Source organism: Amblyomma americanum, chromosome 2 (assembly GCF_052857255.1).
Source record: "Amblyomma americanum isolate KBUSLIRL-KWMA chromosome 2, ASM5285725v1, whole genome shotgun sequence".
Lineage (NCBI taxonomy): Eukaryota > Metazoa > Arthropoda > Arachnida > Ixodida > Ixodidae > Amblyomma > Amblyomma americanum.
In genome coordinates this window covers 111,721,973-111,745,995 of record NC_135498.1, presented here as the reverse complement: position 1 = coordinate 111,745,995, position 24,023 = coordinate 111,721,973, and the positions used below count along the sequence as shown (strand labels likewise).

The 24,023-nt window shown below is 45.1% G+C and overlaps 1 protein-coding gene across 1 annotated transcript in view; it reads left to right on the top strand.

Moving 5' to 3' along the window:
- Nucleotides 1–537: 537 nt before the first annotated feature.
- LOC144119995 (Na(+)/citrate cotransporter-like) overlaps nucleotides 538–24,023 on the top strand; it is a 28,815-nt gene continuing 5,329 nt past the window's right edge. Inside the window, exons 1-6 of the mRNA XM_077652483.1 lie at nucleotides 538–651; nucleotides 2,176–2,295; nucleotides 3,013–3,099; nucleotides 9,397–9,504; nucleotides 11,608–11,788; nucleotides 17,121–17,273. Coding sequence (XP_077508609.1) covers nucleotides 623–651; nucleotides 2,176–2,295; nucleotides 3,013–3,099; nucleotides 9,397–9,504; nucleotides 11,608–11,788; nucleotides 17,121–17,273 — 678 coding nt within the window. The 5' untranslated portion in view covers nucleotides 538–622. The remainder of the gene's footprint in view (nucleotides 652–2,175; nucleotides 2,296–3,012; nucleotides 3,100–9,396; nucleotides 9,505–11,607; nucleotides 11,789–17,120; nucleotides 17,274–24,023) is intronic.

The window sequence follows — 24,023 nt, the reverse complement described above, 5'->3', positions numbered from 1 at the left end:
GAAGTATAAACTTTCCATAGAACAGCTATATTTCCGCAGCCCCTATTTTTCTTCGAGGATGTGGGCTCAAGAAACGTACTACGCATGTACGATTGCATTCCCCCTATCCCAACGGTCACCTCCAAGGTGCGCCCATATAACCAGCTCCGATGCAAAAACACCACACGCGATCGAGTGCGTATCCAGCTGCAGAGAAGCAATAAAACATAGCCAAAAAGCAGGAATCTGCCTAATCGTAGCCATGACGATGATTTCTTCCGCGTGAATGTCACTATCAGGAACTGGGGACAGCCCCCAGCCAGCGCGGCTAAGCCTAGTGGCCTATCACGTTCTGTTCTGCAGCCACTCGGTCATCCTCTTTCTTTCTTACGTGAGGGATGACATCAGCTCACAACTTTTAACGTTCAAGGCCATGCGCCACATGGCGGCAGCCAAGAGAACTAGAAATGCTTGTCCCAAATTCCTGGTGACTGCCCCCCCTGTAACAGTGATCTCTGAGGCGCCGCTCTTTTGCTCGCTCATGTCGCGCAGTGACTTCTGCGCCCAGCTGCGAGCTCTGCTGCTGGTGGTGTGCTTCGGCTCGCACCTGGGCTCCTTCCTTCTCCCGACGGGCAGCAACGCCATGCTGCGTTTCGCGCGCATCGTGGACAGGTGAGGAGCCCGCTCTGGAGCAGGCCAGACAACGAATACGAATGGCTCAGATGACATTAAAAGTAAATTGCAGACACTGCGAAATAATAAGTGGTCGCGCTGCGCACATGCATTTACGCTTACTGGGCTAACGATTGAAGGCTGATCTGTGCGCCTTTGTCGTGCCCTTCTTACGGGGCTATTGTAACAGATTATATAGTGCTTTATTGGGTCTTCCTTCTTCGTGCTAGCTTCTCCTGATCTCAACTCTCTAAGAGCGAATACGCCTATAAGGGAATAAAAATGGAGTAACCTGTTATCTGACACACTACCTTACAGGGGAACGGTAGGGTCACTAGAGTGCCCAAGTTCCGGAGTGGATTACGCTCACTAAATATATGAAATGCTTACTCTTGGCAATGGTGGTATATTGGTACTACAAGGCAAAGTAACTTGATGCAGTTAACAATGGGAGGAGGCTTTTAAACACAGAAGCGGGGATCTTCTGGTTAGCAAGAAGAGGAGGTTGAAATCTTTGTAACTGCTAGAAAATCCTATGCTTTCAAGCGGGAATTTTTTTCAGTTCTCAACCTAAGTATTACGTATTTTTAGTGTTGGAAATCTACTCAAGGGTTTGGGCAGCATACTCTGCCTCATGAAAGGAGTGCGCTAGAGGGCAGCTTACTGCCTTTTTACTCAATTCGTGTTTACAATGCACAGCTGGCCTAAGGATAAATAACGTATCTCCCTGCATATCTAGAGAAGTAGGTAGTGGGCTCTGCACATGGCCATGTGTACAGAGTATTCCTGTAAAGGCATGGATGCTCTGTAGACTTAGTAGGATGATCCCGAACATAGATTTTTGTGCAGGTAAGTTTTCTGTTATACAGGTGAGCTGTTGTGCAGACGCAAAAATTCGGCTTGCGAAAAGCCTGGCATGAAGGTCTATCTCGGTATTAAAAATAATTACCATCCTTCGCCTCCTATGGAACAGAACAGCGCTAACACTACCACACCCTTGCCACAGCCCTTGTAAGTGCACTCTCTCCCAGTTGCCTACGCACTGCGCCGCCTTATGATAAGTGGCGCATTTTTTTAAAATTGTAAATGAGTACAATATGAGATTATACTGGAAAATCCACCCGCACAGACCGTGCTGACGCATCTCTCACAGTTCTGAAAATTATAATTTGTAAACGATAAAAAATGCCCCTTGTATGTCAAAAAATCGAGATCTGTAATTACCTCTAGCATCACGGGACTACAGTACGTTGAAAGCCGCCGCCCATCCTCGTCCGAAATTCTTGTTCTCCCATACTCAATACTGCCCCATTCCGGTGGAAATATCCGGCGCCCTTCACTACCGCGTCCCTCACAGCCTGTGTCGCTTTGGAACATTAAAACCCCATAAACCAAGAACAAATCCGGTGTTTCTGATGGCGTGGCTATTGTGTCATCGAAGAGGCTTAACAGCACTAACTGTCACATTCTAATCTCATGCGAATCTTCCGCTTAGAAGTGCTAAGGGCAAACGCCTTTCCGCAGCCACCTGGAGGAGAAGAGCACGCCTTCTCCGCTGTTCTGGCTGGCAGCCAACGGTCCCTGCGTGGTGGCGCTGCTGGCAATGAACGTGGCCTATGTCCACTTCGTCTACCTGCGCCACCTGTGAGCAGTCAGTGCCCACTCGGAGGGAAGAACAGAACGAAGTTTAACCTGAGAGCCAGCTTTTTTTCCGTTGTTTGCCTGTCAAAGATGTATCGCTTCCATGTAAAAGAAATGGGTTAGGAGACGGAAAGGACACAAAAATTGCTAGTTTTCTGTTCTCAGTCATCCAGTCAGTCAGTCAGTTTTTATTTGCAGGAAAATCACATCATCCTGCAGGCGGCACATACTAAAGGCATGGTTGCCTGACGAGGTCTCTGCCCCCGTAACAAAATGCTGAGTAGATAGACCTTTGAAGACTTTGAGTGAGTGAGTGAGTGAGTGAGTGAGTGAGTGAGTGAGTGAGTGAGTGAGTGAGTGAGTGAGTGAGTGAGTGAGTGAGTGAGTGAGTGAGTGAGTGAGTGAGTGAGTGAGTGAGTGAGTGAGTGAGTGAGTGAGTGAGTGAGTGAGTGAGTGAGTGAGTGAGTGAGTGAGTGAGTGAGTGAGTGAGTGAGTGAGTGAGTGAGTGAGCGAGTGAGCGAGCGAGCGAGCGAGCGAGCGAGGTCGGTCGGTCAGTCGGTCGATCGATCGATCGATCGGCAAGTGAGTCATTCAGCCAGTGTATGAGCTAACGAGCATCCGAGTGAAGTAATGACATCTGGGAGTGCAAAGCACTGACTGTTTATGATAATGAATGAGCATTGTCTCTCATGCCATACACGATTTCCGGTTCTCACCCAGGCGCATCTACTCCCCGGACACCATGCGTCAGCGCCGTGAGCTGAAGGCAACCCTCAAAGTGCAGTACAGGAACGAGTCCTGGATGTCGTGAGTGGGACCCCGCAGTCATGCGCCTGTACAACGTCCCTTAACGGGTGTCCTCGCGCGCATCGCAGGCTTATTTCGGGCGCTGTTTAGATCGATTTTCATACCCCTAAGTGCCGTCGTCTACGATGCAAATGTGCCGTTCCTTAGTCCGAATTTCCGGCGCCTTCTAAGTTAATGACTTGTATTAGTCATGAGACACATGGAATTTTATTGCTAGTTTGGGCATCCTACAGCGAAATGTTTCGTTTAATCTTTATTGGTATTAACTGCTTTGCTATCTCATATAACTTTTATGCATTTTTTTTCCAGTACATATGTTCCAAAGAGAACGTGCACACTTGTTTACTGTCGTTTCTTGCTGCTAAGTATGCCTTTATGTCTCACTTAGGCATAGTTTTACTTTTAACCAATATGAGCAGTTAACTGGAAAGTCTTAATGGTATGAAGAAATTTCTTTCCTTCGAGTGAATTTTGATGATGGTAATTAAAACTTTCTGAGTTCCAAGTTTTCATTTTCAATCAGATCGAAGAACTTTTTGGGCGATCCACTGAACGCCATGCTCTTCGGGTCCGCATTGTTGGATGTCAGTAAATTTCCCTTCGCACTTTTTTTTGTTTGTTCATTTTCTTTCAATATGATACATTGTGGGAGTTTCCGCCTTCGAATAACAGCATGAAATGTTTCAAAGCGTCTCGATTCGGCATCTTGCTTCTTCGTTCCTGATTGTTATAGCCGAATTTTCCGCAGCGCCAGTACCGTCGTAGCTAAGATCCACCAAAACAGATAAGAGAAACGAAAAAAAAAACAAACAGATACAAATCCTGTACTCAACAGAGATACGGCTGAGTGCAGGTAAAATGAGCCGTTCCGGGTTTTGCCCTTTTTTTTTGTCGCGGGTGTGCCTTTATCTTTGCGTGGGATCGCTCGAAATTTTTTTTCAGGCGCCAATAATTCTTCGGGATTAATTAACCATCGTTGTAACGAGGAATGCTGCAACGTGGATCAAGATTCCAATCTTCTTATCAATACTCTACTACATTACAAATCCTGTTTGGCTTCCAGAAGCCCATATAGCGTTGTTGCTTATTGGAACTAGTGCTAGAGGGGTGATTCATTGCGGTGTGCTTCATAGTGTAAATCTGGCGTTTGTGTATTAAAGACATGCCAAATAATTTTTAAAAATGCTTTCGCACAAAAACATGTGCACACCTCTCGAGCCGTCGAAGATCCCATTTTTTACACGGGCCACCTTAGTGAAACAAGATATTTTGCAAGCGTCACGAACGGGAAATAAAAAAATGTGAAATAGACAACATGCTATCTACGCTGGCTCGTTTTTATTAGTGAAACAACATCAGCATGAAACATGACTTTATTCATTTTCATGAATTTTGCTCACGCTCATTCAATGAAATCTGGTGAGACGAAATTAAAATATTTTGTTTTATGTTAAGATACATGTCTTCAAGCATTCATCCATGCATAAGGTGGATAACTTTTCTCACGTTAAAGAGTTATTAAGTGTAAAATAATCGAGGTCTAAATTATCGCTCTCTAATGCACTGGAGGTCAAGAAAATTTCCGAACCTTTCGCGACATGAATCAGGCCGTAGGAATAAAACCTCTTCCCTCATGCAGGTTTAAAATGTGCCTTTCTACCTTTATTAGCAACTCTCTTATTTTATTCTTCAAAACTTGATTTTGGTAATGATCATGTCCAGCTTCTCAGCGGCACCAACAGCATCCTTCATAGTCTATCATCGCATACAGTCACCAAACACGCGCATTAATAAAAAATAGTGCGACGTTTCAGACTGATAAATGTAACTCGAAACCTAACGCGCGAGCTTCAGTCAGCTCTTCTACATATGCGCGACCCAAACCACAGTCGTCCTTTACCAGCGCCGCACATTACTCCACCAGCAGTCTAACATCAGCTGTAGACAAACTGCTGCATCTCACCGTGCCTCCTCCGTCGTCGGTTTCACCCTACCTTGACCCTCCCACTGTGCTCAAAATGGAGCGCAGTCAAGGCCACCCTCATACACTACCTGTGGGAATGCCCAACCTCTGGCACCCCCCCCCCCCCCCCATACCCAACATATTCCCCGCCTCATTGAAGGCCGCCCTGCGAGCTACTCAACCAGCTGGCCAATCATGGCTAGTGGACAGAGCTCTCCGTGAGACCCAGGCCCTAGGACTCTCGGACAAGTAGGAGCCCACTCTTGAGGACTTTTTTTTATCTTTTGATTGTCCCCGTTTCACATTAAACGCCTCTATGTGTCAGCAGGATAAGTTCTTCCGGCGCAATTAGTGCTAAACATGGCACGGTGCTAGCAGAAAAGTGCTTCGATTTTAAGTTCGCGCCTTTCGTTTTGCCGTTAGGCTTAAGATTCTGTAGCAGTTTGTATAAAGAGCGACGGGGCCGTCCCCGTTAAGGCTCGATAAGCTTTCCTAATGTGCTCAGTAGAAACGGCAGTGCCGTCTATTACTAATTACTAATCGTTTGACGCCTGAGCTCGATAAAAGAAGCATTGTAATTATTGCATTCTTCTTTCCTTCATGCACTGAGATTCCATGTGCAGGTGCAAGGTATAGGACAGTGCACGACTCAATCAGTACGACACGTGCAGGTACATAATTAAAACGCTAGCTTAGGCTCAGAGGGTTTCTCAGAAGCAAGCTGCCTATCATGTATGGAATGGCACGTGTACTTTTTATTCTCCATACAGAAAAACAAAAACCAAAACTACACATACTTTGGGGGTGTTCGCTGTTCAAGTGCGTTAAATTTGCTTACTACTAATGTTTATATCTGTGTTTTGCTGTCTGTTTCCTCGCTTTTTTTCAGTCAAAAAGTACAGTCACGAAAAGCTGCTCTGATGACCGTGTATTTAACACTGCACCCGCGCCTAGGGCAACATGATTATGTATGCGAGCTCAGATAACTTACACAGTTAACTAGGCGCTGCGCTCTCTAATCGTCAATCGTGGAACAAAATTAGGTCCCTTGAGGGTTTTTCAATAGATGGTTTCGGCGCAATACCTTTTAGTGGCTCGCAGAATTTGCCTACAAGTTTTTCTGTTTTCTACCGCTGAGCCAAAAGCGAGCATATCACGAAGTGCGTTGTTTCTGTTTGTGTACTTCAAGAAAAAAAATCTTTTTTATTTTCTACAACATGGGCTGCAACGTAATTATCGTAATGCAAGCACACCTGCCCTGAATAAAGCATGAGTTCAATTCCTTCTCAATTCTGAAGCGAGTTCCTTGAAAAACGACGAATCCCTCGTGCGGTACTGCACCGCTATCCTGCATTCTTGTGTCAACAAACTTTGTAGGAACCAGCTCTGTTTGTTTGCACACTTCTATTTTTGACCTGAGTAGGTAAATGTCATTTGTCACGTTCTTTAGGTGTTAGGTACGCCTATTTTCGCAGTAACAACCTTTGGATAATAGATCGCAGTCATTTCGTCTGCCTTGAGCGTTCTCTATATTAAAATCCTGCCCAAAATTTTTAAATCTATTTGGATATGTGCAGAGTTCTCTTCTATGCCCAAAAGAGCTTATGAAATCGAAATGGATTGAAGTTCAAGCCATTATTCGCACTCTCTGAAACTACAGTGGCACTGCAATAGCACGTGTGACGCGGAGGCAGGACCTGGGCAATGGAACGGTGCTATTACGGTCCCATAAGTTTGGTTCTCCTTTGTAACTGGCTGAAGAGAAACGAAGCCCCAGCTATCACGTGGAATTGGACACCCGGTACAGTGGAGTTGAAACTGAAGGAATAAATTGTTTTATGCCAACAGAGTACACAACAGAGAGCACTTCAGACTCTTTATGTGCTCTGAATGTGAAAGCATGCACGCGGGTGGTTGTGCTGCGGTGATGGCCTAAAGAAATGGCCAGCAAAGATGATCTGTTCGCGCCTGCCCGAGTTGGACACCCACTTTGGAAGCAAATGTTATTTTTAATTTTTCCTTATGGTGTAGGCACTGCCGTTGACGTCATCAGGCACATGGGTTTTGTCAATTTCAAAATGAGTGATGATGAATTTTTATGGCGCAAGATCAGATGCGACCAAACAGCGCCTTATCACAAGGTTTTTTCTTCTACTCAAGGTGGGGTGAAATACACATTTCCCAAGCATTTCAACCCTAAAGAATCCGATCACCAGGCAGGGGAAAGCTTGAACCCATTCTATCAGCGGTGGGTACCCGGCGGTACTGAGGATCGAACCCCGCAACCCCACGTGCGAGGCGGTTGTTAAAACGACTAGGCCACCGCTGTGGTGCTTTTGCCCATTTCTCGAGGACAAAACGTCGGATTTTCTGATTGATGAGCCCCATAATAAAGTGAATTTAGCGCGAAAGCGGGACACGGGAAGGAACACCAGACAACACGAGCGTTACTAACAACTATCGACCGATCACCTCCGCTGGCTGATATTTTCTTCTGTGTGTTTTGTGTATGGTAGCACATTCTATTTATTTATTGCCTTGTCTGCAATAAAGCTTCCGTTGTTAGTTGCGCAAGTGTTGTCTGCTCTTCCTTCTAATAATAATTATTGGTTTTCGGGAAAGAAAATGGCGCAGTATCTGTCTCATATATCGTTGGACACCTGAACCACGCCGTAAGTGAAGGGAGAAAGGAAGGACTGAAAGAAGAAAGAGGTGCCATAGTGGAGGGCTCCGGAATATTTTGGACAACCTGGAGATCTTTAACGTGCACTGACATCGCAAAGTACACGGGCGCCTTAGCGTTACGCCTGCATAAACACGCAGCCGCCGCGGTCGGGTGCGAACGCGGGAACTCCGGATCAGTAGCCGAGCGCTTTTCTTCTTTCACTCCCTCCTTTATCCCTTACCTTACGGTGTGGTTCAGGTATCTAACGATAAATGAGATAGATACTGCGCCATTTCCTTTCCCAAAATCAGGCTGCATGCTTCGTATCCAATAATTATAACCCCTTCCAAAGTATATCACTGAGATTAGATCATTGCTGTGCTGGGAACCGTTAAACATCAGAAGAAGAAATTTACGACTTAAATTCTTCCACCGCATCTTTTATAATCAAACAGGAATTGACAGCCGTAAATACCTTTTGGAGCCAACTTACGTCTCGACTCGGCACGACCACTCCAAGAAAGTGCGCGAATACAATTCTAATACAAACAGTTTTTTCTAAATCATTCTTTCCATAAACTGTAAAGGACTGGAACTTGTTGCAGGAAGAGTGTGTTTCAGTGTTTGATGATCGCGATTTTTATTTTCGTCTGTATTCCTGAGAATCTACTGCTGACTTACCTTTCTGTTACCTTTAATAGTGTTCACTGATTGTTTTGTTTTACTTTGATTTCAAGTTCACTTAATGTTCTTGCTGCTTTTTCTGCGAAAAGAACACGTTGTTTGTATCTGTCCCCCCTGCCATAATGCCTTCGAGGCGATGCAGGTATTCTGTAAACAAATAAGTAAATGAAAAAACAATTATTATTAGCCGAGCGCCATAACCACTGAGCCACCGCGGCGGGTCTGCTCTTCCTTCTCGTGTCCCGTTTTTGCGCTAAATTCACTTCAATAGAAAACCAACTTGCCCAATTTCTTGCGCTTACAAGCCATATAATGCTTTCGCATTAAAAAAACTCTGACAAAAGAGGAAGTCTGCGCGACTATTAAAGAGCTAGAAAATTTGCACAGTAAATGACAGCAGGTGTCCCTAAAACCACCGAAACGCTCAACTGACGCATACTGGGACGACACATGAGCTCCAGCATATTTTTGTCCCGAGTGGTCTACGGGAGAATAAAAAATATGTAGAATAAAAAAGGCCTATTTGCCACAAGAGTAAAGTTTTGGATCACCCATGTGCCGAACCATCCTTTCTTTGCTCTACTTCGAATTATATCTTTCGGCAACATTTACCTTAAAATATTAACAAATAATACTGGCTGCACAGAACTGCATGTATAGGCTGGCTGGAGAAATGAGATGAGCATTCAGACTCACAGCATAAGGTATATGTCGTGGGCACCTGGACTAAACACTTGAAGGCGCAGGATTTCTTAAAACTTTTTATGCGATCGGTTATCGGCAAAAAATTTAGTCTTCCAGTACATACCGAGCCTCCTAAAACCAGGGCTTAAAATCGGTTCAGAGTAAGGATTCTATGATTCAGTGGCACTGGTACCTAGAGCACAACTCACTCAATTGACGGAAAACAAAAAGAACCTTGGATGCCTACCAACAAAAAATGTGGCTCTTCGTATAACTTCCTTTATTTGCCTTCCTAAACCAGGCCCTGGGAAGCCATCATGATGTTCTTCTTCGCGATCTTCGTACTTGTCCTCTTCACCCGGGAGCCCACGTTCTTTCCTGGATGGACGTCCTTCCTCAGCGTGGAAGGGTGCGTTAACATCCGCTCCGGATAGTAGACAGATCATTTTCCGGCCAACAACGACGGAAGATAGCACTCCATGCAGGCGTCTTATCACGCAAATCAGCGTCTTTTGATGGCTTCAGTCAACTTGTACTCTCCCCTGAAGTTCTGTTTGAGAACAAATCCAGACGCCTCTAGAAGCCACAACGAAGCAAGCGGCCAGTTTTCCAGGAAAGCATTCTTGCATGTTGAGAGAAATGGCTGTGTTTGAAGTGTCATCAAAAATAATATTAATTATTCACTATCTTTTATTTTAGAGGAAAGAAGCGTAGTTTAGGCATTAACCTAATGCTTTTGCGCATGTTTCTAAGAACAAAAAGAACGCAGTCGACCTTATGGAAGCTCGCTGGCTTCCACACTGTTTTCGTCGTCACTTCGGTGCACACGGTTCCTACCAGCGCGCATGTGTTCTTCGCATCTTTTCCTCTAACCTTTTTATTTTTTGGCTCGGCTATTTTACTCGCAGGTTGTAGTGTCGGTTTCCTTGAGCGGCAAACCCATGCACTCTTTTTCTTCATACTGCGACTTAGATTCTACTTTGAGGTTATCTATTTACTGAATAATGCCATTTTTTTCTGAAAGGTGTTTGTATTCAACATTCTAACTTATGTTATGGAAGATGCAAAGGCGTTTGTATTCAACATTCTAACTTATGTTATGGAAGATGCTTGTGCCCTCCATTCGATATGCCGCCATGGTGCGGTTACCATAAGCGCCACGCTAATCTTCCCCACTGCCTTACGGAAGAGATTCATCACTTCCAGAGTAGCATATAACCAGTAACTAACACGCACCTTTCTTTCCGCGCAAGTGCGAAGAATATGCCCCAGTTACGAGACTATCTGGAGCCGACTTTACGCTCTATGCGGGCGAAATAGGGAGCTTAAACATCAGTTGACCCACACACTGTGGTATCACTGACTTATATCACTAAGCACACTGGGTATGCTTGTAGTTCACACCGGCTCACAGCTTTTATTTTCAGCTTGACGCAACATTGAGGCAGGTGACAGGGCATAGGCAGACTATGGTTTATCACGGACAATTTTGTCTGTCGGCGTTGTTACGGACACAGTTGGTGTTGCACAAGTGTACAAAGATGTTTCCATAAGAAATTCGCGAAATAAGCATACGCAACATTATAAGGGTCGTATACCAACCGTCGCTTCTTGAAGTACGTGTATCGAAGCATATTTTCGTTTCGACATTCACCAAGAACTCCAATTATTGGTATCCTCTGCGGCACTGGTAACAATCGTGGCGAGATGGATCTATCGAAGAAAAGTGCGCAATATCCTTGTTTCGCTGCGTGTTCAGGTTCAGGCTCGTTACTGGCGTGTTCAATTTCTTCTCTCGCTCCATTTTCACCCGCTATGACTGCAAACGCACTAGCAAGCGCCGTACCTTTAGACAACTCGCACCAATGTGATAAAGTATCTGACTTAGTGCGAGAACCTCGCAACACTTCTGCATAGCGGACACTGTTTTCGTTCGCAGAGGCCGAACAGTACATCCAAGGCTACATTTGCGGAGCCTCAAGCATGCTAAAATGCACTTACAGCAAAGTATAGTAAGAGAACAAACCCCACAAAGAGACCCGATTCTCTAACCGTTTCCCTCCTAGCACGCTCTTTACCATAAATACCTAGTCTTGGGAGGTAAGAGGACTGCGTCACCTTCCTCGGCAGGTCGTCATGTCAGGACTGTTCCTGATGAGGATACCAACGGCGGACGCCTGAAATGGCTGTTTTATGGTTGGTTTACGAGGGTTTAACGTCCAAATGCGACTGAGGCTATGAGGGACGCCGTAGTGGAGGGCTCCAGAAATTTTGACCACCTGGGGTTCTGTAACGTGCGTTTCTTTAACATCTTTAACGTGTGCTTCTTTAACTTTTAACCTGGGGTTCTTTAACATCGCACAGCACACGACCGCCTTAGAGTTTCGCCTCCATCGAAATGAGACCGCCACGGCTGGGATCGAACCCGCGTCTTTCGGGCCAGCAGCCAAGCGCCGTAACCACTCAGCCACCGCTGCGGCCTAATGGCCGTTACTGTTTTCAATCTCTGCAGAGACGTGACCGACGCAAGCCCCACGGTGCTCGTATTCCTCCTGCTCGCCTTCATGCCGGTGCAGGCCCTGGAGATGACCAGCAAGGACCGCGCCCTCCACTGGAAGTCAGTCCTGCCCCACGTGCCCTGGGGCCTGGGCCTGGTGCTGGCCTCGGGGAACGCCATCGCGTTTGCCGCCAGGGTAGTGCTTTTTACGCGATAAGTGCGAAAGCGAACCCATGGCGGTGACGCTAGTACGCGATCTAACGAAGGCTTAGGCACTGCAATTGAAAATTGAATCTAGATGTGTTGGGGGGTGGAATTGGGTGTGTTGAAGGGATGTCTTTAGGCATCGAGGTTGCCGCTCGTAGTATGCAAGGAGACAAGAAGACAAGATTTTTTCGACGGCAGAACTGAAAACGGTTGCCAACATACAGTATCCTAGTTCATGACGTCTTTTAAGAGCCGCAAACATTCATTTACAAGTAGTGTCGCAAGAGAGCTGAACATCATCCTGATAAGTCCAGCGAATTACGCTGCCCTCTGCGAGCATTTCAGTGACACTGTCTTACTCCCTCCTTTATCCCTTCCCTTACGGCGCGGTTCAGGTGTCCAAAGATATATGAGACAGAACTGCGCCATTTCCTTCCCCCAGAAACCAATTATTATTATTATTATGTCTTAGTCTAGTTTAAAACCCCACCAAATTATAGATACTACGAACACCGCTACGTTCGTTTATGGAACTCTAACTCCTTGCACTTGTCATGAATCGGACGCATACCTCACCAACGGCCATTACTATGTTGTAAACACTTTCCAAACTGGACAGCCACTTTTTGTTATATGTTAGAATGGGCAAAAAAAACGAAAGAAACTTCGCTATGACAGGGGTAAACACATTTTACGTCCTCCTTTGAGATTGGCATCATTGATGGATCAGCTGTCGACCGAGGACAATGGGATCTAGAAAATGTCATAGGCGTTTTCGCGCGTTGGTGACAAGGCCACCTAGCCCTTCTACTAAGAATAGCATGTGGCTATCTATGCTCAGCAGAAGCGAAAGGGTGCGGGCCCTACAAGCTTGTTTCCGTGCTACGACTAAAATTGTTTTTTATCTAGTTCTTTGCACGCCGCAGTGGCTCAGTGGTTAGGGCGCTCGACTACTGATCCGGAGTTCCCGGGTTCGAACCCGACCGCGGCGGCGGCGTTTTTATGGAGGAAAAACGCTAAGGCGCCCGTGTGCTGTGCGATGTCAGTGCACGTTAAAGATCCCCAGGTGGTCGAAATTATTCCGGAGCCCTCCACTACGGCACCTCTCTCTTCCTTTCTTCTTTCACTCCCTCCTTTATCCCTTCCCTTACGGCGCGGTTCAGGTGTCCAACGATATATGAGACAGATACTGCGCCATTTCCTTCCCCCAAAAACCAATTATTATTTATCTAGTTCTTTTAATCTAAGTTGTGGGAATTTTTTATCTCAAAGAACTAAATGCACCAGTATGTAAACGCTATTCTGAATATTTTTATGTTGCTATTAGAAATGGATCATGTCAAATCAGTTTAGCACACTGTAGTCGGATACTAACCAAAAACTAAGTAGCAAATTCCCCTCAAAAGAGACCGTCTAGCCATTGGCGTCGACAGATTGCTATGTGGTGGTGTTTAATTCTTTAATCCGTGGTTAATCCAGTAGGATCTGCCTACACCCTACAAAGTCATGCTGCCAGGTGCCAAGGGGATTAACCGCGACGATATAAGAACCAATCGGGGCTGTTGGCTGAAAGGCCTCTTCGAGGGGAATTTGCCACTTCGTTCTTGAGTCGTATCTGACTAGAGCGGCTGAAAAGGAAAGTGAGTTGCTATGTTGTCTTACTAGCTTTTCTAAAGATTCATTCTTTCACAGTCAAAGCACCAAATTTCAGCGTTCGCTAGGAAGCCTCTTCGGTCGTTTCTAAATCTTGCTTCTAAATTCATAATTTCGTCATGTTGTGTAAGATATAAGCGATACCTAAGATGTTTAGCGCGCTGGCTATTGCTGAATAAAAGCGAGTTGTAATGCAACCTTTCTAGCTTACACCTCGTCATTATTAAGCCTTCACCGCGGTTAATTTTAGCATTGGCTTCGAAACCTCTGGGTGCTACGTCGACTTTTAATACATACTTGACACTACTAATAGCCTCCTAATTAAATCTATGATCTGCACATCAAGCTTAATCTCAAGTCCTTGCTACACAAAGCTTCCTTCCTTCGTACTGCGTAGTCATATGCTCAAAAAATCCTTGTTTGCTCAGCGCTTGTATCATGGTCAGACTTTTATTATGCCGTTTCTGCGTAAAATATCGCAATAATGTTATTCCTTGTTCATTTTTCTAATCTTTTGCAAAAACATACAACGAGAACATTTTCACGCCTAGTGTTCCTCTCATTATCTTATACTACATCACAGCAGTGTTCATGTGCTGCCCCTGAAGGAGCGCTTACGAAACGTTCTTGACCATTCAAAGTAAGAAAAGCAGCTTCAAAATTGCCCTTGTAATATGCCTTTTTTCCTGCTATCGTCAAGTGACTTACCAGCACTGTGTAGGCATGGGGCCAAGAGTATTGAGCACAGGGAAAGTAAGCGGTGGTCGAAAGTGCTTTTTAAACAAACTTCTCTTCAAGAGCCCAAATCAAAGCAATCACAGTGGCTGAAACTGCCTCTACTTTAATTGAGGTTTTCAGTCCTACGTTCCCTAAAATGTGTTTTTGCTAGGCTACAGCTAAATTTAGAGCTGAATTCATAGCGACCCGTTGTGACATAGTAAGCACGAAAAAAAAACGCAAAACGAAATACGAAATAGACAGGGCACACGCTAGTTACTCAGCACCAAAAAGCCCAATTTTCACCTTCAATTTAATTCTCAGGTCTCTTACTATTAAGAGTTTAAAAACCATGGGCGTCTCAGCACGTCCTCGCCGGACATCTTCCTTCCACAGCGCCCACTAACGGCAAATAATTGTGTTTGCTATGCAACAGCGCCGTATTTGCTCGATTAGCGGCATTTGCTTACAGCACAAGCACGTTCATACAATCCCTATGCAAACATCGCGGCAAGTTGTTTGACCAGGCAAAGGCCCACAGTGCACGACTGCGCTTTCGCATAACGTTTCTGACAGATAAAGCAAACGGCGGCAGAAAGCGTGGTGACTTTATCACCAGAAGCAGTGGCTATGGCGCTCTGAGAATGGGAACAAGGTCGCGGGTTCGAGCCGGACAGCGGTTCTCACGTTTCGAAGGATCTCGAATCAAAATTGGTCATAGTACATTAATATTTCAACGCGCTGTCAAATAGCAGTGTCGGGAATGTGATTCCACTCCATAAACCACATAACTTCTACTAAATAAACCACGTAGCATATAGTCTACTCAGGTGCTGATCCATTTCATTAGCTAGTATGCCTTGAAAAGTACTCGAAGGCATCCCTCTTTCCCAGTTTGCAATCATGAATCAAATTCTTTTTTTTTTCACTATGAAAACATGGAGTTATAAGAAGTTATATATGCCCTCGCGAGACACAACTAACATCCCTCATTCATACACCTAACTGCATGTATTCCGTTTAGGTTATTCCGTTTAGGTGTTCCGTTTAGCTTATTCAAAAGCCTTTTACAAAATTTGTCACAAGCTACTAATGAAAAAATTAAATCGCCTGAACCTTGACCCTGTCTTCCTGCGTGGAGGTTGAATATTTCTGGTTTAATCCCACACAATTAGCTGCGACGAACAGCACTGATCCACGTCAAAGTCAACTCCACTGAGGTGTACCACAAGGTCTTCTGCTTGACCTGTTTTACTTTATTTATATTGTTATGCGTTATATTATTACGTATTACGTAACAATATCATTATATCAACAATTTTCCTCCTTGCGTTTTCTTCAACATTGATATTTTTGCGTACGGCTGCGTATTTTTTCGAGAAATAGCGTGGAGTTCCGACATAGCATTCCTCCAAAATAATCATAATGCTATTTCTTGATGGCGTGACTTATTGTGAATGGAACCAAATATAACAAGCGTAAATTCATGTGTGTTTCAAGAAGAACTGACCAACTAAGTATTGATTACCTAACCAACTTTCCGTTAGATCATCTGGTCTCACATTAATACCTTGCAGTTTACATTACCAATAACCTCGCTTGGAACATGCATGTTGGCTCTGTAACTAATTGCGCTAACAAAACGCTGTGATATCTGAGTAAGATTCATTCTGTCCCGTCTTCTCTTGAACCACTATAATGTATATCACTCATTCGGTCGAAACTTGAGTACACTTAAGAGATTTGCGATCTTGCTCACGAGTAATTATTGCAATATATAGAAATTGTTCAAACCAAACCCTTACGGTTCTTTCTTTCTAAATACAGCACAATTGCAGGTAATTAAAAAATGAACTGTAGTTCTAACTGCCATCGCTTGCATCTCGTCCTACTTTCTCTCGCCTAAGAACTATTGACAATTTCATCATCCTTTCCTGAACAGCGCGTTTATTTTGCTCTTGAAATGCATGTCATTGCGTCTAGCTCGCACTCACATGGTCGGCAGATCTTAATGTAACACCAAGCCCTTCCGCCAATTATTTTGTTCCTCGAATTTTTAACGACCATAAAAAAAATTCATCTTCAAATGCTGCCATAAACGGTCAAAAAATATTCAAGAAAATATTAGCTAACGTTCTAATACTAGTCACCATATTTATCACTGTGTTACCACTTGCTGCACTGCAATAACATTATTCATCGTTATTCTTTGTAACCAGTATATTCTGAGCAGCTGCCGTAGTTTTTGTACCTTAATGTATTCCTACCCGCTGCAATTTGTTCTATTCATCTACTGTAATTAGCTACTCCACCTTAATACCATGTGAATTTCTTTTATAATAAATGAATAAACTGCAGGTAGTCGACATTCGCACAGAATCCATCTCTACCCCGGCATTCTTTCAATTCTGTCAACTAAATCGTTCATTGTTTAAGACGTGTATTTTCCGAAAGATGCGACATTGTGATAAAGCTGGTTACATGCTTTCGCCGCGGTAGTAGACGCATGAGAAGGAATAAAAATAAAATATAGCGTTCAAACGCAGCATCAAGAAAGAAACCGAGCGTCATAGGTAGACAAGGAACAACAGATAGACCCAACTAAGCAGGGTGGAGTGTGAAGGGAAACTAGAAACAAGTATTTGAATATACAGCATCATCTTATACTTGGTGTCTGGTTGTCGAAGTGTAATCACACAGCTGTGGGAGTGGCGTCACCACCGGCAAATTTTGAATGGGAAGATATAGGTGTAAAGAGTGCACTTGCTAGAGTCTTATCGGGAATTATCGAGTGGTCCGGAGTTAGCCACCTCAGATGCAGTTTTAATACCGACGTTCTCTGAAGCTGTTAACTGAAAAATTGATTAAGGTTAGTTATGAACTGTTTCTGATTTGTCAAGCGCGGTTTCTGATGCATATTTTACGCGTCGCCTCATTTCCGCTGTGCGCAGAAGTGCGGCCTGACCGACGCCCTGCTGGACTGGAGCCGTGCCGGCCGCAGCTCTTTCACCTACCAGGCGCTGGTCGCTGCCGGCGCGGCCATCGAGGCTCAGCTGGTGCCGGGAGACGTCGAGGACGAGCGTATGCACCGCTTGCTCGAGAGGGTACGCTGGCCACCCCTGCAGCCCTTACCGCTGTCCTCGCTACAAAGATGAACGGAAAAAGAGCAGGGATATGCCCCAAGGATGGAGAAGATTTGTAATAAGAGAGTAATTACTCATTATTTAAATTTTCCCCACTTAGGGGGATGCCCCTAAGCATCTGGCCAACACCGTTCCTACTTGGAGTTGGTGGTCAGTTAGCTCTCGCTTTACCATATTTAGCCGTCTCGGTTACATCAGATGGTAGAGCGAAAGCCCCGTTGAGGCGGCGGTCCCAGGTTTTAACCCCGAACCAGGGCAATTTTTCCTCACCTACGAAGTTTCTGTGGAATGGGTATACTTTCCACTTGTAGCCCTTACGTAAGTTCTTAAATGGATGTTATTGACTAATCTACTCCCTTATTATAAAAAAACATGGATGCATGACACCGTTCTCGTCTGTCTACTCTTTTCGGTCAGGACTGGGGTACATGTAAGCAGTCCAGACCACTTTATTTCCACTTTATTTCAAATCCCTCCATTACTCTTTAAACACCCCTGACAACCCCTCTACGTCAAAGATGCGGAGGCCACTGCTCACTTGATCGTATATCTCTGTCCAGCCCGTATGCCGGAGCTCATGAAGCACTGTTGGTATTGTACGTAGATGTAGAAACGGAGCCGCTGTTTCCCATGCACCCTATCTGTCGTGGCTTCTTGAACCCGGAAAGCAAACCCCACTCGCTGAAATTTGTTTTTGCTTCCTCCGCATCACAAAAACTCGCCTACAGTCGTGGTCAGTCATCTTCAGCTGCGAAAATATTTAAGGATTGCCCGTCTAGACAGCTTCCATCGGGGTACTGTTCCCGCTTAGCACCGAGAAGAATGAGGCACTACTGTTTCTCGAGCTTCTTGAGAAGCTCTTCAATCGTAGAGACAGATACAACAGGGGGGAGGGGGTGGAGGGGGGGGGGCACGAATGTCAGAACTAACTCTACACAAGGTCGTCGTATATTTTCACCAATGTTAATACTATATTGTTATGCTTAGTAAGTAAAATATTGGCGCTCGTTTCAAAATGCTTTACGAAGTGAAGAAGCGAATCTCCATTCATATGTTGAATTTATACACGTTAATACGGTTGTCCTCATTAATTTCACCCCTCTCCTGCAAGTAATCATTTGTTTCTGAACATTTCTAACCCTCTAAGGCACCTCTTACTGATCTGCTTAGAGAAAAGGCTATATTTCTACCGCCAATATGGCACTTATGTCGGAATGCGAGCCGGGCCGGCGGAGAACGCGGTTAAGACTTCCCGCCATTCGCGTGGTATACATGAGCGACTGCAGCGTCTGTTTTACCTCTAGTTAACGGTACAAAACTCTACGCTGCGTGAAACGCAAGCTAACCGCTACCACGCGTTCCCGCATGCCTGCTTAATCTCTTCGTTGATGATCAAGCTTTGGTGTTTCGCGAAAAGGTCGCTACTAGTCGTCGTTCCTTCGTAGCTCCAAGCCAAGCCTCAGCAGAGCTCTGGGGACTGTCCCTCACTCTCTCTATGACTTCAGAGTGCCGACAGTTGAGGTGATTCCTAACAGGCGCTTCATGGGCAGTGCTACGGAAGTGGCACCTAGCGCTTCCGACAAAGCTATAGGATCACGCTTGAATTACCTGCGAATTACCAGTGACCCTCACCTGGTGCTTTGCTGCTCAAGCGAAAATATCTTCATTCGTCCCTGCATGGTGAGGCGGTAATGATTGATCTGTCGCACTCATGTCTCCATCCCCTTCCTACCTGCTCTGACCCTCACGCCCGTCTATAGATCACGTGACCAGAGAGAGCGTACAGCGCAAAGCGCCGATCTTAGCTCCGAATGTCGGTTATTTCTGCTTTCCAACTACGACGCACTACACTGACGCCAAATTGTGCGGCTTGAAAAACTGGTCTCAGAATCCTCGTGGAGCCAATGCGCCGTATAAATTCCCATACGGTATCTTCGTTCACGGCTTTCTGTACGCACGATTTGGTTTTAAGACTGCAGTGATCAACGTGGTGATGAACCTGTCCACTATCATCTAGTGCCACAGATGAAAAAGGCGACCTTCATTTCCACTCTGCGTTGGAGTTTACTTTTTCTAACCCCTTGAGCAAGAATTAGTTCCTAGTTGAAGGGAAACGCGCCAAATGTTGTATATTTGTAAGAAATGTGCCCGGAAGGCAGAGAAAATATGCGATTTTACACAGCTTTGAGAGTATCAATCATTTTCTCTTCCACTCTGCAAGAAGTCATTAAGTAGACAATTCACCGTATTTAAGGCCGTTTGAAGCGTTGACGCCTGAAAAACTCACGAACGGGAACATAAATTTTGAGGAGCCCCACTGACGCTTACGTTAACGCGGAGACTTCTATCTTAAAATTGTTTGCTGCGTTCGTTTCGTATGCCTAGCTCGATATAGATCTGCGCGGAGCCTAGCAAAGCGTTCTAAATATAAGCTCCAGCTATTCGCATCTCAATAAATCCGTGCAGTAACCGAAGCCGCAACTTGCTCACACCGTTGCCAAAGGGGCTCAGCTTGCCTTCAGCCTACTTTGAATGCTTAAAGCACTTGCGTAATATATTCTATAACCTATACGACCAAAAGTCCCTCGAGAGCATGAAACATTTCTACATGCCTGAACCTGTTGCGACACTCGCGGAGACGGAATCAACGACCTTCCTCTAACTGCTTGAAATCTATTGTTCTTGGTGCCCAGTCGATTCTGTATGCGACTGAGTTCACAGCCAAAAAAATAAACAAAGCCAAAGTTGCAGGCTAGCTTCTTGCGAAGGTGGCGTCTGCTGTGGCGCAAGACAACCTCCTAACCCCTAAATGTTGACTTTTTTCCCACTCTGCTCACAAAACCAGCGTGACCGGTTTACAAACATTGTCTTGGCGTCGTCCGGAGCAACGCAAAGCTACGAGAAGATGTGATCGAATAGCGCAGAGGCCGGAAATAATATTTCATAGTGCGTCTCTTACAGTCACGCTTTGGAAAGTTATTGGCTTCTTCATGTTCGCTTAGTAAACTATGCCCTGAGCGTCTCAAGCGAAAGTGCTCGTGCATTCGCGATGTCGTAGATAAATTCGATCTGTGAAAAAAATTCAAAAGTTTTTTGTTATGTAGTTTATTGGCATTCTTGAAGTAGATTCCGAGCGCCATATTTTTGAACGAATATTTTACTTATTCATTAGTTTACCACTTAATTAGTTGGTCTCGGCTTTCATAGTGAAGCTAGCGACTGAACAATTTTATATCACTCCTTGCCTCTTCGACTGTAGTGCCCGGGACAATGAAATGAATACATCGAAAAATAAAGTTGTTACTAAAGGCAGTAGCACGACCGCCCGACTCCGTTTTACATAGCAAGCTCTGTATGTTGGCGTTGTGTTTCTACTAGCTGAGACACTGATGAATTCGAAGTGTTTAAGGAAGTCTTTCGGTAATTATTTTTAATTTTTTTTGTGAGTGTGATAGGTATGTTTCTTAGCATGTGGTGCAGTGCACCATGCAGTTGGTCCCGCTATGGTAGCTCAGTGGTAATGGCGCTCGGCTGCTGACCCGAAAGACCCGGGTTCGATCCCAGCCGCAGTGGTCGAATTTCGATGGAAGCGAAACTCCAGATGCCCGTGTACTGTGTGGTATGTCAGTGCACGTTAAAGAACCCCAGGTGGCCGAAATTTCCCGAGCCCTTCACCACAGCGTCCCTCACAGCGTGAGTCGCTTTGAAACGTTAAACCTCCATAAACCATGAAACCAAACGATCTGGATATTTTAAACTGCGCGCCAAAGAAAGAAAAGCAGAGGCAAGAGACGATACTAGCTCTGACTTACAATCGGGAATCTTCGTTGTGGCTTCATAAACATAAGCAAAGAAATAGGTATTCAAAACAGGGATATTTTAAGAGCACTACACAAGCAAGAGGAGCGATATATTCGCAAGAGTCAATCCAATTTTTTTTCACACGGTAGAAAGGCGGTGCATTTGTCCGCACGCTATCATCGCTTGTATGTGAAAAAGGCATAAAAAAATGGAAGAACACTAACGTGGCTTGCAGGGTTTTTATCATTTCATGAAAAAACCCGTTTAATTTTGTTTTCTATATTGTGTCTGTGATATCTCGTTTTGTTTTCTTGTATTTTTCTTTATTTTTCTCTAGCCTGAGATATAAGCAAGTGTTGATGTTGCCTTCTCCTGTCTCGTCCTACAGCATACCACCCTCTTTCTCTTCCGGCCCATCATCCCTTCCCCCATCCCACCACCTTTAGTTGCTTCGTTCTCTGCGTATCACCGGCAGCGAAGCTACGTTGTTAACCCCTGATCTAAAATAGGGCAAATGGTAGCCAGGCTAGAAATCTTGTATGCCGGAGTGTCCATTTCGGACGAACGATGGCGACGATGGCAGACCACGAGGATGCTCTCGCAAGGTGCTTCGTGCAGAAAGCAGATAATTCTAGTGCGGCTGCTAGGAAACGTTACTACGGAATCGCTCTTACTGCTGTGCGTATTTTTCTGATTTCTGTATTGGCCAAAGCTTTATTTTCTCAGTGCAAAACTACATCCTTGCTTCAATAGAATCATTAGAGCCTCATGTGTAGAGACACTGCAAGCAATTGTTTCTGGGAAAGTACTGAAATGAAATTAACATGAAGTGGAACCTTGAGCGAGTTGGTTTAACATTGTCGGAACAGCGCATAATACACCAAACTGCGAATGAAAAGAGGACACCGACTTACAACTGATTTTAATGAGGCTTTGCCGCTGCTTATCTCTTTTGGCAAGGAATATCAAGAGAAAACACAAAAAATGACAAGAACGACAAGAACCCGCACGTGGCAATGGAGACATATGAACAATTGCGCGCAATTTATCTTATTGGCTTTTAGAAAACGAAGTTCTTTATCGGGCTGTGCTTTCGAGGCAATGCTTACGCACCTAGCTTGGTGTTCGTGAATTTCTTCAATTATTTCTCTTGTCGTTTTGTTGGAACTTTCTGCTACGATCTCGCACTGGCTAAATATAGGATAGCATGCTTCTTCCTTCTTTTCCTTTTATTCTTTTTTCCGTGCAGTCTCTGCAGTTAATGGCCAGATGACCGGCCACAGAGTCGCTGAAGTTGTTATTGTGTTACCGTAACCTGTCATTGAGGCAACTGTCGGCCCGTCCTTTGTAGTGCTTGCCACACGACAAATGGATCCTATCCATAATCGCGCAAGCACAAGGCACATATTTTTATCCTTTTTGGCACAGCCCAGCTTGCTAGTGCTGCTGGAGTTTACAACGAGGCATAGATTTTGAAAATTTTTCGGGTGAAGCAGAAACAACATTCACACTTGCACGTGATCCCACGCGTGATCCCACGCTATTGAGGTTGTGAGATAACACACGTAGGGGCAGTATAACCGGGACCTTTCTGTTTTCTTTCTCTCTCTCTTTCAGTGGCCCCACCGCGGCCTGCACTTTTGACACTGAAAGGTGATAATGGTATTAATGTTCTGGGGATACCGTCCTGCAGTGCCGAAGCGTGAGGACGCTAAATTCTCATGCCCGCGTACGACTCTTACTTTCTATGTACAAAAGGCCCAGCAGCTCTCCGCTAACCTTCGTGTCGAAGTCCCCGGCGACCTTCTATGTCCTTAAGGAGATAGCCTAGGCTCCAAGTCTTCGTAGAGCGGAAAGTGTACTTTACGACCACTTTCCCACTTCTGGGGGCATGCCTACAGAATTAAAGTTTCTTTGCGATGGCGCGGCAGACGAAGCACATTCCATCTTCTCATATCTGTCCTTGACGTAGATAACCAAAAATATTCTGGGAGGCTACTTCCCACTCGCGTAGACAAGCAACCATAGAAGATCGCATGTGGCCGCTCCCACGGCAATTTGTCGCGGTACCGTCTATTAAAGGCAAGCAAACTGCATCGTACCCAAGCTGATTACGTTATCTTTGCGGCTGTCGGGAAGGAGCCCAACACCAACTAAAACATTCTCCACAAAATGCGGGTCGTAGTGCACGCGACCGTCCCACGGCTGTTCGCGTGCTGAACATTCATTTCATGCCCTGTCCCTCAATCAGACATTCACCAGCAGGGCGGTTGTCATCTACCAAGGCCAAGCATTCGCGTGAAGAATAGGTCGTGCTGCCGTCATTGACTGCAGATCGTTTTTTTTTTTGCATTAAAATGCCAGTGTCAGCAGCTCGTGTATTCCTGGGTTGTTTTTGAATAAATCTGACGAGTTCTATTAGATGCGTTGTGCGTATGGGGGAAATATTGATTAATGATGTCATGGCAACAGGAACGTTGCCTCCCTGTGCAACACCGGCACCCAGACGCACGCCACTTCACGTTCTCAAACAATGAAGCATATACTTATCGTTCGAAATGATGCGTCTAACTGGAGCAGGTGTACTGCTGCAAGCTTGCTTGACAAACAAGTTTAATCACAACAAGGGAAGGTTGTGTGCAGAGGGGGGGGGGGGGGGCACAATTTAGCGTATGATCGAGCACATCATTGTACGGTGATCAAAATACATTGTTTTAATAGGGGAGTAATTACCCATTGGCATCCAGCCAAGAGCAGCAGCCATACTGCTACCAAGAAGAGCAGTAAGGATGCGCTCGGGTGCATGCCAATGAGTATTCACTCCCCTATTACAAATGCCCTCCACCTTGGTGGATTCCCCTAGACATCTGACCAAAATTCATTGTTCTGTACATACGTCATCAATCACTC